At 44.8% G+C, this 17,696-nt stretch overlaps 1 protein-coding gene across 3 annotated transcripts in view; it reads left to right on the top strand.

Moving 5' to 3' along the window:
• The window catches only part of SYVN1 (synoviolin 1), a 1,102,750-nt gene that overhangs the window by 148,267 nt on the left and 936,787 nt on the right, over positions 1-17,696 (top strand). For all 3 annotated transcript variants that reach the window (XM_044075840.1, XM_044075842.1, XM_044075841.1), the window contains exon 2: positions 1,501-1,649. In XM_044075840.1, coding sequence (XP_043931775.1) covers positions 1,501-1,649 — 149 coding nt within the window. The remainder of the gene's footprint in view (positions 1-1,500; positions 1,650-17,696) is intronic.

Below are 17,696 nucleotides of genomic sequence, written 5' to 3'. Positions count from 1 at the left end.
TAGATCAAGAAATCTGGATAAAGCCAAAAATAGTGGGGGTACAAAGGCACAAAATAGGGGCACTTTGAAGTACTGCTTTGACAAACTTAGAAAGTTGTTAGAAATGCAGGTTTTGCATTAGCATGAATTTTCTGAAGGGTATGAAGTATGAAACTCAACTGCCTGTCATTTTCTGACTTCATCCTCAGCCAGTGATTTTCCGGAAAACAACAATTTTATGAGAAAAAGACCAAAAATATGAGGCAAAATTTGGACATTCTGTGAAAATCTGTACAGTTGAGAGGTATGCTGGACAGATTTCAAATATTGCTCTTATAAACTTAAAGTTAATAAGGTTACCATTAGGTTTGCTTACCTTTCAACCATGGTAGATCAGTGTTATGCTGTTAAGCAGAATGTAAACTTTTTTTTGGTAATTGTCTTTTTATTGTACTTTTGAGCTTTTCTCCCTAGGTCTTCTAGTTCAGTTGGGCAGCCTCGTTCAACAAATGTCATAAATAAATAAATGTGCACTTTATTATGTGTGCCGCACACTGGCCGGTTCATGGAAAACATAGTAGCACTTAAAATCCAAAATGAATCTTTACCCTTGTTTGCAATACTGCCACGACTGCTTTCTTCATAATTCTGGTTACTACCTACCCCTCCCAATCTCGCACATTTTTGCATAAGTTTTGAACAAAGCCTTCCAGATTTGTCACACACTTCCTTCTGAGGTTAAATTTTCACAGGAATGGTATCTGTTCCAGGAAATTTCGCTGTGTGTTCGGTTTTTTTTTTTGTTTTCGTCTTTCCTTTCTTAATTGTTGAAGCTTGTCTTCCTGTAACCTTGGGATAACTGTGTCCGCCTTTTTTGGTTCTCTAATCCACTGCTTTTTACAAATTTTCATAACATTTCCAAAATCAATAATATTTCTGTCTGATCTGTTTTTCTTGTTATAGGCTCCTTAAGTTTGTGTACAACTCTCTCTACTTTCTGTTTTTAACACCCTGGAGTTTTGCATCATTGTTGTGGTTGGATTATTGTGTGCTACACTTGTCAACTCGGTCCCAAGTTTCTTTAATTTTCACTAAAGATATCAGTCATATTTAGAGGCCTTTTTCAGTAAGGGTGCATCATTATTAAATTATTTGACATCACTGATATTGTTGGGTATTCCACTATTTCATGCATCATTTATAAAGTTTTCTAATGTCTTTCATGTGCTTATGCCATTAAGTTACTTTATGGTTTTTAGTTATGAAATGTCCAGAGAGTTGTTTGTTTCTTGTCATTTTTGTCAGAATGCAGTTGTTGGATGTGGACACATTTGTTTGAAGTGGACAGATTTGCAGTCTCTATTTAAATTCCTTGGTTAGTTATTGTACATTTGTACATCTTGACTTGGGAGAGTATGGTTTAGGCTGAAATTCTTTGGATTCTTTCTTAGGATTTCTCTTGCAGCATCAACAGAGTTTTGTTTTGGAGATGTTCTTAATTCTGTATTTCTTCTTTTACAGACACCAGAGTTGGCAGGATGGTCCGTGCAGCAGTGATGACGAGTGTCAGTGTGGCTTTGACATTAGCTGTGGTTGCTCATGCCTACTACCTTAAACAGCAATTTTACCCCACAGTGGTATATCTGACTAAGTCTAGTCCCAGCATGGCAGTAAGTAATTATTGTTTTTCAAAAAAACTGTCCAGTTTTTTTGGATTCCTTGTGTTGTTCTGGACTGGTTCCTCATTTTTGTTAATTATTGTTTTTAAACTTGCTTATGATTTAAAGTAGACTTGCTGGAAGGCAGCAAGTCCTGTTGACCACAAAGTTAAACGGTAGTAGGACATTGTCCTGCCTTTGTAGTCTTAAGGTGCAACAGTGTAGTAAATTTTACATGGACTCTTGCAAAAAATTGTTACATGATCATTGTAGCTCAGTACTTGCTACTAGTCATTCTTTATACCTTGTAGTATTGTACTGATCAGACAGTGAAGTGCTATGTCTTCACCATTGTCTTTGTAATTATCCCCCCCCCCCCAACTGGTTTTACTAATTGCTGCACATTAATTTTTGCTTCTTTTATATTTGAAAAGTTACTATGGTCAGAGAGTAAAAAAGCTGCGATCTGTGTTAATGTCCATCCAGCACTAAAAGTAGGTAGCTTATTTTAGGTTAGTAAAATAGCACTACGAGACTGATGATTTTTTGGTTAAAATTTCTGATCTGACTTTGTCCATTTCATTCATCCTCACCACTGGGTCATAGGATCAGATATCGGATTCAGTCCAGACATTCCAAAAGACTGATGCTACAAGTCTAGAGCTTCTTCCACTCCATAATGCCCTGCATCTCCTCTAACTCCTTAGATCTCGTTTACCGTTTTCCTGACTAGATGTGATTGCGTTGGTCTCAAGCTGTCTACAAATAAGTTTCTAGTTTTCAGTTATTTTTCTTTCCTTTTCTCCCAATTATTTTAGAGTTTCTTTAAATATTTTTTCAACCTCTTCTCTTATTCTTCAGTTTCCGTTGGTATTAGGGTTGTGTCTTTTGCCTCTCCACTTTCTTTTCCCTCTGTACGGCCGTTGACCTATGTTTTTTCCATGCTATAACACACTGTTCTACCAAAAAAAAAAAAATCTCTCTCTCTCATTATTTTTGTTTGTTGTTGTGGTCTTTGATTTAGAGTTGGTAGTGTGTGAGTTTGCTACCTTTCTTTGTGTGAATGGTGTGCCTGTGAAATGGCAGACAAACCCACTGGCTTTAAATGTTGTACCTCTTGTGGCCACAAAATCTACATTCGGATTCTCATGAAAAGTGTGTGTATTGCATGTGCACTTCCTATCTAGAGAATGTTTGTGAAATGTGTGCAGCTTTCAATCCCATTGCTTTAGTGGGTCGCAGTAACATATTAATCTTGAAGGAGCTTTTGCCCTCATCTGGAACTTAAGTACCTGTCAAGCCTGGAACTCCTAACTGGGCCACCCCCCTCCCAACTTCCCCAGGGGTTTCTGCTTTGGTTCCAGAAAAGAAGCAAAAATTGTTGGATCCATCTCTTTCAGATCTGAGGAAGAGCAGACCTCCTTCAGATCAGAGGAGTTCCTTGGATCCGGTGTTACTTTTGCCAGATGTGACACCTACACAGATTCAACCTACTTCGGACCCTAGGGTGCTCTTGGATCTGTCTGAGTACTTTTGAGTCAGAGTTCCCCTTCTCCGAACAAGTCTTCAGATCTGAAGGCCTCTGATCTGACTACTCCATGGAGGAGATGCATTGGAAGAGGTCGTGCAAGAGGAAGCATATAGACTCCCCTTTGGAGTCTCTGACCAATGACGCTCATTTCGATGAAGGAGAAGGATCCCCCAATCTCAACCCAGTGATATTTCCTTCAGAGATATCCTAGAGATCCTGAAGTGAAAGGGTGGATGGTCTGCTCAACCACCTCCTCCTGAGGAATCTGTGTTCCTAGAGACATTTGGGACTGACCCATCTATGTATGTCCTGGGTGACTCCACCGGCGGGTGAGTTTATTGATCTGGTCTCCTGCTGAGCTTGGAGGAACCAGACACCATGGAGCCTATCCCCAAGCATGCCAACAAATTCTTGACCCTCTGTTGGATCGTCCTCATTGGGGTAAAGGCATCCCGGTTAACGCCATCGTAGTGACAGCAGCCACAAAGAAGGAGCTAGCAGAACAGAGCTCATACGTTCACCCCCTGAACAAGGAGTTTTGGGCATTGGGCAGGTACAGGAAGCACGTCTGAGCCTCAGCAACTTTTATGCTGAGAGTGCTAAACTGTTTGGCACACACCGCATTTTCAGAGGAATTTGGTCAGGAATCTCACCAATTCTCTGTTAGAGTGCATGTTGGAGGACCTCAGCAAGCTTTCTCTCTGTCTACTTTTGTGTCCTTGTCTAATCCATTGATGAGGCTGATTTCCAGTGCTGAGGAAGGTACCACTTGAGCGGCCGGATCAGGCATAGCCCTCAGTAGACATGCCTGGTTGAGGCCTTGCAGGTTGGCAGAACCTTTTAAGGCATCTTTTACTAATGCCCCCTTCATTGGGTCTTCCTTGTTCAGACCATTTGTCAAGGAAACACTTATACGTAGTAAGCAAGAGGGGAAAACCCCTGTCAGCTGTAGGCATCAAGTTTTCTTCAGAGGCCTTTCTTTGAGGAACCAGTGTAGTAGGAACAAAATGTGATTCAGAAAGTCTCAGGGTTCTTTGCCAGATTCTTATGAAGAATCTTCATCCAGAGGATGAGGATTTAATGGGGGAGACCACCCTAGGGGCAGAGGGAGGTCCACAAAATCAGGGCTTCAGAGAACCTTTCTCTGACTAGCCTTATCAGCGCTCCAGAAGAGCTGCCCGACTGTCCTACTCTGGAGGTAGTGGGAGCAGAGTTTCATGGCACCTAGATGCCTGGACAAAACTTACAAATGACAACTGGGTGCAAAACATAATTTCCAGAAGTTATTACATTCCCTCTTTCCTTCCTCCTTCACCTCCCGGAAGGAACCTCCCCGACGTTCCACGCAGTAACGGGGGAGTACACCATACACGAATTATAAAAACTTTTAGAAAAAAAAAGCTATCCAAGTCCCAACCAAACAGCAAGTATGTGGAACTTATTCATGCTTCTTTTTGGTGTCAAAAAAAGACAGAGGACCTGTGGCCTATATTAGACCTGAGCAAGCTAAACCTGTATGTCAAGAATTCAGAGATGTTCATCGTGTTTCACTGTTGCAGTCATTACTCTTGGGTTATCCTGCTGGCAGGCTACCTGCAGTCGGCCTGAATTCCAAAGTCCTGGTCCGGCGTCGGTTGCTTTCGACTCTTCCCTGACTTCAGTACGCCAGGGGTATAAAAAATGCAGCCGATGCCATTTTCTTCAGTCTTTCTTGCCTTGCGGTACCTGAAGCAAAAGCAGTTTGCAAGTGCTGGTCGGCCGACTACTGAGATTTTGAAATCCGAATTTCAGAACCGAAGTCTTCATTAAAGCCAAGTACCCTGTTGGGGAAACTTTTTTCTTGCTCCAGACCAATGTCAGAAAAAGTTAACAATTGTATTTCTCGTGGGAAGCAAATACCGCATAAGGATTTTCACTCTTACTGTATTCCTTGACTAGGCCCTGATCACAACGTTGCTAGCTGTCTGTTTTGTGCTAGATTTAACCAACACACTATTGAGCGTCGGTTCGATTTTGCATTTCATTACTTTGGCTTAAGATTTAATTATATAATGCCGTTGGAACAGCCGACGACCAGAGTTTACAAAAAACGCAAGGACAAGGAAAAGGATAGGCATCCGAGGTCCAAAACGGATGATGAGGCCTCCGTTAGGCTAGTCGCCGGTTCTCAGTGAGGCGCTTTCGCAGCCCCTGGCGCCCGCTACCTCAGAGCCACAGGCCGCTTCCGACTCCTACTTGGAGCCGACTGGGCCTCTGACACTCTGAAATCATTCCCTCAGATGGGTCCGGAGCCGCTGAGCAGGCATCGGCTTCTGAGGGTGTCTTCAGACCTACACAGTTATATGTTAAATCATCTTCAGCTTCAAAGACGAAGACTAAAGCAGCTCTAAAGACAAAGAAACAAGTACAGCATTCTCCTACTCAGACTTCCATGCCTAAAAAACAGATGCTTAAAATGGCCGAAGATCTAATTACTTTGATCAGGGTTTCCCATCCCCCTCCTGATAAGAGGCCTAGGCAAAAGACAGAATATGATTCTTCTGATCAGGTTTCTATTTCCTCTGATTCCTCTTCTGAACAGGATTATTCTGTGCCTCCCTTTGAGGACTGTGATGCTGAAGAATCCATTCCTTCAGCCTCTCCTCCTGAGGATTATTCTTTTGGGGAAACCCTGCATACCATGAGGGAGCATTTCCACTGGGAGAGCCAAGATTACTCTGAATCTAAGAAAAGGCTCAGAGACTTTCTGCTACTTCCTCAGCACAGACCCCTTACTATCCCACCTGTTCTAGACATTGTAGATGATGTATTTTCAGAGTCCGGCCTGTCCCCTGATTCTTTACCCCCTGCACCTGCTAAGCCAGACAGATACTACAGGGTCCAGGATTCTCATAAATTCCTATATAAAAACCCCGCTGCTGACCCAGAAACTACATCTCAGGGTCCCAAATGGGTCAAAGCTTCCACTGCAAAAAACCCTGTCCCCTCTGATAGGGATTCTAGGGCACTGGACAGATGGGGGGGGGGGGGAGTTTACACTTCTGCTACCTTGGCTGTAAGGGCTTTAAATTGTCAGTTTTATATGCTTAAATATCAGCAATACTTAATGTCACTGCTTAAACAGAAAATGTTGACATATACTGAATGTTCAGAGAACAAGGAAATGCAGGATTTATTGCGTGCAGCTGAACAAGTGGGAAAGCATACTTTGCAATGTGGTTATGATTCACTGGAGGTCTCTTGCGGGGCCGCTGTTACAGGTTCTGTTATTAGAAGGCATGCTTGGTTAAAGGAACAGAATCTGCCTGATCATGTTAAAGCAAAATTATTAGATGCACCATTACAGCATGATATTTTGTTTGGTGCTAAAGCAGAAGAGGTGTTGAAGAAAATGTAGGATAAAGTGAAATCCATGCAGACATAAGGATTTCTTACAGGTACAGCCACCCAGATTTAGCAGGAACTGGCCTTCTAAAAATTGGTCCTTTCCAGTGTCAGACAGACCACAAAGAGGCAGATACAGACGTCCCAGCGGCAGATCTCAGCCCCAAGGCTCATACAGGCCTAAACAATGGGGTACTCCTACCTCTAAAAGTGGAGAAGACAAATCACAACCTTACAGGAAACAGTCCCAATGACTTTCCTCTGCCAGATCCAAGCACTTTTCTTTTGGCAGCTCCCTTAGGGGGAAAACTAGCACTTTTTTCATCAAATTGGCAAATGGTTATCCAAGACAAATGGGTCTTGAACATAGTGTCCCAAGGCTACAGGTTCCATTTTCACACCCTACCAAGGGCAAAAGGTATGCCAGGTCTGCCACGCAATCAATGGGCAGAGGCACAAAAGCAAATTACAGCTGTCATGAACATGAGGGCCATTCAACAAGTACCACAACAAGAGCAGGGGCAAGGATTTTACTCCAGACTTTTCTTAGTGCCCAAAAAGGACAAAACCTGGAGACCAATACTGGACCTGTCTATACTAAATACGTTTCTGGAGGTTCCAAAATTCAACTCTACAGCAGCTACTGCCCATGCTGGGCAAGAAGGCTTGGCTCGTAACTTTGGACCTAAAAGAGGCATACCTGCATATCCCAATCAGACAATCTTGCAGAAGATACCTCAGATTCATAGCTGGCTCAATGCACTACCAATTCTCTGCACTGCCCTTTGGTTTATCTACTGCGCTCAGGGTCTTCACAAAATGCTTGGCACCAGTAATTGCATTTTGCAGACAGAGGAATTCAAATATATCCCTACTTGGACGACTGCCTTATTCAAGCAGAGAACAAAGACATTCTTCTAAAGCATTTGGCATTTGTAAAAGGATTGCTAATTTGCCTAGGGTACACAGTAAACGAAAAGAAATCAAAACTAGTACCCTCTCAAGAGAGAATATTCCTGGGTGCAAGCTTAAGTACAACTGCCCAGATGGCTTATCTCACGCCAGACAAGCAAAAGCAACTTACTTCTTACTTCAAAAAATTGGCAACAAAGACCCAGTTATCTGCAAGGAAAATCCTGCAGGCCTTGGGGTTCATGGCATCCTGCATTTTACTAATTCCATATGCCAGACTGCATATAAGGAAACTACAATGGTATCTAAAAAGTGTTTGGACTCAGCATTGCCACAGCCTGGAGACAGTAATTACCCTCATTCCCTGCCTGCAGCAGGAGTTTTGATGGTGGGCAGAGTCCTGTCACCACAACAAGGGTCTGCCATTCACTTTACCCACAGCCAGACAGACAATGACAACGGATGCATCAGATTATGCCTGGGGGGCCCATATGGCAGGAAAATGTATTCAGGGCACATGGCCTGCAAGCCAGATGCATCTTCACATCAATCAAAAAGAGATGCTAGCTGTTCAGAATGCCCTGACAGCTTTCAAGGATCTACTTCATCCAGGACAACTACTGATAAAGACAGACAATACTACGTTCATGTGGTACATAAGCAGGGAGGTACACATTCCTACCCCCTCTGCAGACAAGCAATGACCTTATGGGGCACAGCATTGACTTATCAAGTTCACCTGCAAGCACAATTCCTGCCAGGAAAAACAAATACTCTGGCAGACGAACTAAGCAGAAACCTCATGGATCCCCACGAGTGGAAATTGGATCCACAAGTCTTCAGCATAATAACAAGAAAATGGGGATGCCCAGACATAGATCTATTTGCCTCCCCTCACAACTGCCAGTTACAAAGATTTTGCACAAGGATTTATCACAAACAAGAATGGAGAGTGGACGCCCTATCCTTCAGCTGGAAAAATCTAAGAGTATATGCCTTTCCTCCACTGCCTCTCCTTCCCATGATACTCCTAAAGGTCAGACAAGAGAAGCCAAAAATTATACTGATTGCACCAGACTGGCCACGCCAGCACTGGTACCCAATACTAAAGAGCTTGTCTCAAGGTCCAGCATGGATATTGCCTCAGACTTCTCATTTGCTGACCCAACAAAACAATCGGATCCTGCACAGCAAACTTAGGACCTTAAATCTGGCAGCATGGCGGATAATGTAGCCATTCAGAACACTCCTCTTTCAAAAGCTGTTATGGATGTTATCTTGGAGGTCAGGAGGCCCAGTACCAGAAAATCTTATGCAGAAAAATGGAAGAGATTCTGTGCTTGGAACCAGGAACAAGGCATTGACACGTATGTACAAAATATCCCTCAGATTTTACAATACCTAACTGAGATGCTGGACAAAGGCCTTTCTTTTTCATCAGTTAAGATTCATGCCTCTGCCATTTCAGCCCATTACAATACAGAACCACCTATCTTTTCTCATCCTTTAATAAGGCAGAACCTCAGAGGGGCCAAAAACATCAGGCCTCCAAGGGGAGCACCAATTCTGGCATGGGACCTCAATTATGTCTTGGAAAAATTCACACTGCCTCCTTTTGAGCCAGCCTCAACAGCGGATATAAAATTCTTATCCTGGAAAACAGCTCTGCTCCTAGCAATAACCTCTGCAAGATGAGTCTCGGAGTTACAAGCACTCATGGCTGTAGAACCTTTTATCATTTATCATCCAGACAGGGTTTCTCTGAGGACAAACCCAACATTTATGCCTAAGGTGGTGTCCAGTGTGGCCCTCAGCCAAACCATTCACTTGCCTACCTTTTATCCAAACCCACAGAACAAGGGTGAGAAAATTCTGCATTCTTTGGACATACACTGGCAGCTACGCTTCTACTTGGACAGAACTAAAGCTTTCAGAAAGACTGAGCAACTTTTAGTGTCTTATGCTGCAGGATCACAAGGAAAGGCCATCTCAAAACAGACTATTTCTAAATGGATAGGCCATTGCATCCGTTTCTGCTATTCTCAGCATGGCAAATCAGTGCCTAAGGGCATTAGGCCTCATTCTACTAGAGCAGCAGCCTTCCTCAGAGGAGTACCAACCAAAGACATCTTAGAGGCTGCAACTTGGAGTTCAGTGCACACTTTTACAAAGCACTACCACTTACCTCTTTACTCTAAATCTAGAGCAGGCTTTGCCACTGCAGTTCTGCAGGACCTCATAGCCTCTCCTAATCCTATTTAGCCCAGCCACCCATCCTCAGCTTTGGGATTCAACCCAAGAGTAATGACTGCAACAGTGGAACACGATGAACATAGTACAGTTGTGTACCTACCATAAATGTAGATGTTAGAGTGTATTCACTGTTGCAGTCCAGGTTACCCTCCCACTGTCCCCCTTTGCTTTGCTGGGGTTTATCTGTACTTCTGTATTCTATACAACCTATGTGGTGTATTTGCTTGTAGATGAAGGAAATGTTTCTTTACTGCATGTATGTTTATTGGCATAATATATTTAGCCTATCATTTTGGGCGCACCTGACATCTGGGGCAAGAAAATTGAAGAAAATGGCGTCTGTTGCATCTTTTATACCCCTGGCGCACTGACGTCAGGGAAGAGGTGACAGCAGCCGACGCCGGACCAGGACTTTGGAATTCAGGCCGACTGCGGGTAGCCTGCCAGCAGGATAACCCAAGAGTAATGACTGCAACAGTGATTACACTCTAACATCTACATTTATGGTAGGTACACAGCTGTACTTTTTGCATGGTGTCAGTTCAGTCCATTCTGCCGTTACTCACAAGGACAATTGGATATGCTCACTAGAGCTCTGGGATGCGTACTATCACATAAAGATCAACAGATGCTCCAGGAGTCATTTTCACTTCCGGCTGGGCGCTAGTCATTTACCAATTCAGAGCACTGCCCTTTGGGCTCACCTCAGCCCCCCCCCCCTGGTGTTTACCGAATGCATGCCAGTAGTGGCAGCTCATTTGAGACTGCAGGAATATCCGTTGTTTCCGTACTTAGTGCAGTTATGAGCTAATCATCTGTCGAGGCATCAACTGGTTTTAGCAATGCAGTACCTATTTATATACCTTCCGTCAGCTGGGGATCATGATAAATTTAGCAAAGTCAAAACTGACACCTGTGCAGATGAATAGAGTTCATAGGAATGCAACTGAACACCATTACTCAAGTAGCAACTTTACTACTGCAACATGTGTCATCCCTGAGACCAGTCCAAATCTTACTACAGGCAGTCCATATGCCCGCACCCCCAGCAAAATTTATTCTAGAGCTCTAGGTTCCATGTCAGCTGCCATACTTCTAGTATCATTGGCAAGAGTTTTTTTGCAAGTATTTCAGTGGACCCTAGCAGTCCAGTGGTCCGTCCTGTATTGCCCATTAACTTTTCCAATCAAGCTGACTCCAATCTGCAGACGTCATATCCAGTGGTGGATGCTGTCAGATGACCTTTTTTCCCTTTTCCTTCCAATGGCCACAGTGACCACGAATGCTTCCCTATTGGTCTGGTGGGTCATTAAAAAGGAAGATTGATCCAAGGGATGTGGTCCCCGATGGAGACCAAATTGCATGTCTGTATTTTAGAGATGAGCACAGTTCTTCTGAAGTAAACTTTCCAAGACTTCCTACCTCTGGGAAGGATAGCAATTCACACACGTCAGTAGTCTGGTATATCAACAAACGGGGGGGGGGGCCCACTCATACCCATTATGGAGACAGGTCATGCGAGTGTGGGAATGGGCAATCTCTTCAAACCGCTTTCTTATTGCAGTGCTTGTTCCCGGGAAGACCAATATTATAATGGACAGAATTGGCATATGTGTCTTGAGTCTACATGAGTGGTCCCTGAATTAATCAATAACAAACCAACTATTCCTCAGATGGGGCCAACATTGTTGTGATCTTTCTGCATCTCCCTTAAGTACCAAATGCAGCATGTATTTTGCTCTGATCCCCCAACCACCAAATGCAGCAAGTATTTTGCTCTGATCCCCCCAAAAGGGGAGTCCCCCAGGGAAGGTCTAGCAGACGATTGACCTCCAGGTCTCCTGTATGCCTACCCTCCTATCTCATTGATTTCTGAAAGTTCTACAGAACACCAGTAGGTTAAAGAGAACTCTAATCCTCAATTACTCTTTCTGGCCTCGTTGGATATGGTTCCCTTCCTAAGGTCTCACGCCAAATATCCTCCACAGATGCTGGATCGCAGACGAGATCTGATTTCTCACTTATCAGAACACCAGTACCCAATCTAAGATCGTAAGACTAACCGCTTGATTTCTCCTCTTCCAATGATTAAGTCCAGGATAGCCTCCCCCATCCGGGAAATCATGCTTGCTTTTCAAAAACCTTCTACTAAAAAAATGTACAGTGGACACTGAGCTAGAACATTCACCCATTCTTCAGCTCCCATTTCAGCTATCTTGCTTTTGCTAAGTTCTCTTTTTCAGGATGGATCAAGTTATTCTACAATTAAGCTGCAATTGACAGCTATTGCTAATTTCCATGTTGCAGATTATTCACATGCAATAACTTCCATCTTAGCATCCAGATTATGCAAGGCCTTTATGAAGGGTATCTTTCTTCTCAGACCCCCAGTTAAAGATCCTCCCCCTCCTTAGGATCTGACCTTGATCCTACAAGGTCTCACTCAGAGACCCTTTGAACCGGCTGATTCATGTGACATAAAGTTTCTGTCCTGGAAAACCATTGTTCTTGTGGCCATTAGTACAGCCAAGAACTACAGGCCTTACCTAAATCACCATATATTGCCTTTTTCAAAGACTAAGAGTTTCTCTGAGGACAAATCCTTCTTTTATGGTTAAAGTCGCCACAGAGGTGAATGTAAACCAGTCTATTCATCTCCCAGTCATTTTCCGTAACTATTCCAACAAAGGTGAATGTATGCTTCACCTACCTGATGTTCATAGACAGTTGCATTTCTGCCTACACAGGACAAAGGAACATGAACAGCTGTTCATATCCTTTTCACCCAAACAGTTAGGCCAAGCAGTCTCAAAAGTAACTCTAGCTAAATGGATCACTAACTGCATTCCCATCCTATACTCCTTAAAAGGCCTGCAGTTGTCCCGTCCACCGAAAACCCATTCTACTAGGTCAATTTCTACTTCGGCCTTTTCAGTTAGAACCTCTATTGATGAAATTTGTGCTGTGGCATCCTGGTCAAAATCACATACCTTTGTCTCCCATTATAAATTGGATATAGTTTCCAGAGACAGAGTATCATTTGGCTCTATGGTGCTCCTGCATATTCTTCCATAGGGGCCACCTAGGAAAGCATGTAGCTGGGGACTCTGATCAGTGGTGAGGAAGAATGAAATGGACAACATCAGATTTAGGAGTTGTGTACTTGCCATAACTTTGCATCTGTGTTGTTCAATTTCATTCTTCCTCACATCCTACCCGACCTTCCCCCTTTCAGAAAGTCTAGAGGTATTTACAGGAATCGGAGCTCCATAGCTTTTTATTTTGAGCTTCAGATTAGGGTTACACAGTTTTGTTTATAATTTATGTTCTGTAACAGTTTGTCTATTTCTGAGGCAGTCAACTCAATCTGAGGAGTTTAGAGGAGGTGCAGGGCATTATAGGAGTGGGAGGAGCTAGAGACTTTGTAGCATCAGTCTTTTGAAATAGCTGGATTGGATCCGATATCTGATCCTGTGACCCAAAGGTGAGGGAGAATGAAATCCGACAACACAGATGCCAAGTTATGGCAAGTACAGTAATCCTAATTTCCCCACAGTACCAAATATGAAACATCTGCGGTGGTGGTGCTGTGGTAGCGTTGTCGCCTCACAGTAAGACGTTGTCCCGTTCAATTCTCAGCCAGAGCGTCTTCTGTGTGGAGACGTGCGTGAATGGGCATACCTTCGTTGAAGGTTGTGCGTCAGGGCCGGCAACTCGACATGTAAAAATCTACTGCCAATCATTAGCGGACAGGAGTTCCACTGTGGCGACCCCTAACCGGGAAAAGCCGAAAGACACAACAACAACAACCAAATGTGAAACAAAGGAGACCAAAGTGTAACCACTCCAAAACGCAAAATACCGTGTGTGTGTTTGTGTTACCTTTCTCTGTGTGCATGGCGTGCCTGTAAAATAGCAGACAAACCCAAATTGCAATTTAAAAAAACCCTCGAAGAAAGAAAACACACAAAATATGTAAAAATAAGTTTTACTCTATTAGTGAAATTTACTAGCCAAGTTCATAAGTAAAAAATGTATGTACATAATTTTTTACAGTAATTATCACAACAAAAATAGCAAAAGTAGTAAAAATAGGAACCAGCTGATATTTGTGCTGGTTGGGGTAATAAGGTAACACACAAACTTATCTCTTCTGTCTGCTGTCCTAGATAAAACACTACTAATTGAAGTTCTAGCAGTGATACCTGGAGGTTGTGTGGCATTAACTAAAGTCTGCCAATGTAATTCAATTCATTCCAGCTATGAAAACTAATTCCTTCCCCTACTGTTCCTAGGCACCTTCTCCATCACTTAGTGTTGTCTTTCTTCCTAATCGCATAAATATGTCGGTATGTTCACTTCCTAAGTTGATTTTCTGTCTAGCCAGTATAAGAAGAGCTACAAGACAAACTGGTAGTGATGTATATTACCCCTTTTGCATTACAGTCACAGGTTCCTGGTACTGCAAATACTTTGATCTGAAGTAGTTTACTTCATTTTGTCTTCAACCTGTAAGATATGGATCCATATCGGATTCGAGCCGGCAAATATTACTAGCATCAGCTCCGAGCTCCAGACTCCTCCCCTTACCCATAAGGCACCTCCACTGCCTTCCATCCCCAGAGCTCGTCTGCCACGATTTGTAATACATTGTGTCTTCAGAGCTCCAGATAACAGTGGGTGAATTCTTACTCTGAAAAATTCCATTTCTTGTTGCCGATTTAGGTTAGTGTAGGTACCCTTTCTCCCCTCCCATTGATTTGGCGTTGAGTGTAGGTTTGTTTAGATAGTAGTAGTTTGTCTGTGGTGCCCCTCTCCCTTTAGTGTTGTCTCTCTCTAGTGTGGTGAGTGGATGTGTGTCTGTAGAATAAAGAAAGAAAGTCTTTTTTAAGGCTTTCTTTTTCTTGTAGAATGGCTGAAAAGCTTATCTTTAACCGTTGCACAGAGTGTGGCCATAAACTCTCCCCAGCGGATGGCCACACTGTGTGTGTGTGTGTGTGTGTGTGTGTGTGTGTGTGTGTGTGTGTGTGTGTGTGTGTTGTGCTTGGGTGTGGCCCACCGTAGCGTGGATTGCTCCATTTGTGCGGGGTTCAGTCCCTGAGCGTTAAAGGATAGAAAAGCCAAGTTGGCCCTCAAAGGTCTTCTGTCTGCTACTGATTCTCCTTCCTCGTCTTCGGTCACAGCGGCTGCTGTGACTGCCTCTCCTGCTTCCCTTCCTGTGGCCTCTCCTCCCTCCCAGGCTGGGACTCAAGCTCCTGCATCTAAGCCTGTGGTAGTGGAGCAGAGGAGAGGTAGAGAGCGGGAGAGAGAGTTGAAGACAAAGGAAAAGAGGAAGAGGTCCCTGGACTTTGCTTCCCCGAGCAAGTCTGCATGGATCCGTGACTCCCCTCGGCTCCAGTCTCCAAGGTTTTCTCCAGAGCCGGAGGAGGCACATCCAGTCTCCCGGGCCTTTGTTCCCCAGCCAGCCAGGTTGGAGTCCGTGGCCTTGTCACGGTTGACGCACTCCTTTTCAGACATGGATCTGGAGAAGATGATGAGGCGCTTTATCCATACACAGATCCAGATGGGGGTCTTTCCAGTCCCCCTCGCTTCCTTTTTTCCAACCCATTTCTTCTTCCCCGATCTGACCTTCGGCTTCAGAGTTCTCGGATCCGAGGATGGCCTTGGTCAGGGAGTCTGCGCCGACTGTCCTTGTTTCCTCAACGCCGACAGCTGCCTGGAGCATCTCTAATCTGACCAGTTTGGATCCGAGCTGCTCCCCGAGCCGGAGCCCCAGGGTGTCTGATCCAAGGGAGTGGAACCTTTTCCATTGGCTCCATTGTTATCGGGCCAGGTTCCCTCCCTCGGAGCTCCATCCACTTCGGGTCCGGCTCCGATTCTCTCGTCGGACCCGGGGAGACCGGCCCCCTTATTAGCTTCCCAGGAGGTCTGCTCTCCTTCGGCGGTTGATGTGGTAGAAAGAGTCCTCACCATCGGATTGAGACCCCTGACCACCCCCTCGGACTCCACCCAGACCCCCTTGGCTCTGTCTACGGTCCCCATTGTCTTACCAGAGGGACAACCCGTGCCCGAAGAGCCCCAGACGATTTACCCAGAGGAACTGATGGCTTGCAAGTGCTCCCCTGAGAGCCCCAATGGAGATGTGCCTCAGAAGCATACGTGCAAGAGCAGGCACATGGACTCCTCCAAGTCCCCTAACAAGGACACAGATTAAATGATGGGGGGGCTCCCCAGGATCACCTCCCGAAGATGTCTCCTTTGGAGACATCATGGAGATCCTGCACCAGCAGGGAGGTTTGTCTGCCCCCAAGCCCTCTTCTGAGTCTGTGTTTCTGGAGGCTTTCGGCATGGGCCCGTCTAATTCCTAGATGTCCCCTCCCATGGATCCCTTAGTGGATTTGATCACCTCGCAGGTGTGGAAGGAACCAGATACCATGGAGCCGATCCCCAAGTGCCCCAATAAGGTTTTAAGTCCCACCATTGACAGGCCTTCTTGGAACAAGGGCTCCCCAGTGGATGCCATGGTGGAGCAGCAGCCACGAAGAGGGAACTATCTCAGGAAAGTTCCTCGGTCCACCCTCCTGACCGAGAGTCATGGATGATGGACCACCTAGGGAAGCGGGTGTATGCTTCAGCTACCTTTTTGATCAGAGCGCTGAATTACTTGGCCCATGTCACGAAACTCCAACGCGACCTAGTGAAGGACCTGGAGGAGTCCACCCAAGTCCATGTCGCAGGAGGACAAGGCTTCGTTCTCTGTGAAAATGGCCACTCTGAAAGCGATATCAAATACATCCATGCGACTCCTCTCCCATGCTATGAAAGTAACGGCTAGGGTGGCTGAATCCGACGTGTCCATGAGGCCCAACACCTGGCTCAGGTTGTGTCAATTTATCGAATCCCTTAAGGCGTCCTTTGCCAATGCCCCTTATGACAGCACAACTCTTTTTGGTAAGACCATCAAGGGGACACTAGTCCAGAGTGAGAAGGACGGGAAGACACTGTCTGCCGTCAGGATCCACTTCTCTAACCCTCAAATGTCCTTTTCCCAGAACCAGAGCGGGCAAAAGAAGATGTGGATGTTCTTCATCTCACATTGCTGCAGTCCTTACTTATGGGTAGTCCGCTGTCCTCGGTCGGCCCGAATACCAAAGTATTAGGCTGACGTCGGTCATGGGCGCCTAGATCTGACATCAGAGCGTCAGGGTATAAAGGCGCATGATCGACGTCATATCCTCAGTCTTTTTTGCTGCATGGTCCGATGCAGAAGCAGCGTTGCAAGTGCCGTTCGGCGTTCTGAAATTTTTCGTTTTCGGAGTTTCAGACCGATACCAAGTTGGGCTAAGTACCCGTTGGGGAATATTTTGTTTTTCTTGCCTCAGTTACTTACGGATGTCAGAAAAAGTGAATAATTGTATTTCTTGTGGGAAACAGATACCGCATAGGGATTACCACCGCTTTGTATTCCTTGTTTGGGACGGAGCCCGTAGTCGGGTGTCGGTTTTGTGCTAGGTTTAATAAGCGCACTATAAAACGGAGGTTAGATTGCGCTAGGTTAGTCTTTGGCAAGAGGTGTACTTATAATATGCCGTCGGATGTTCCGTCGCCTGCTTCTACTAAGAAGCGCAAAGACAAATCTTTAAAGCCTAGGCAGGATGATTCGTCCGTTTCGGACGCTGGACCTTTAGAAGCTACAGCTGAACAGGTGGATCCGGCTGAAGTTTCTGTTGAGTCCCAGGGGGAAACTTTGATTTTACATGATGTGGCCTCTCAGGAGCCTCTCAGGTTACTATTCTCCCTTCTATGCCTAAGGTGGTTAGGCCTTCTGCTACTGTTTCTAAGGCTCCTTCTAAGGGCAGGTCTGTTTTGCCTTCCTCTGGTGTCAGTTCTGGTTCTTCAGGGTCTGTACCTAAAAAGCACATGCTTAAAATGGCAGAGGATTTGATTACTTTAATTAGAGGTTCTATTCCCCCTCCTGA

This window comes from Protopterus annectens, chromosome 6.part1 (assembly GCF_019279795.1).
Source record: "Protopterus annectens isolate FY-2018-M chromosome 6.part1, PAN1.0, whole genome shotgun sequence".
Taxonomy (NCBI): Eukaryota; Metazoa; Chordata; order Ceratodontiformes; family Protopteridae; genus Protopterus; species Protopterus annectens.
Note: the sequence above shows the minus strand (reverse complement) of the source record. Positions and strands in the feature narration are given on the sequence as shown.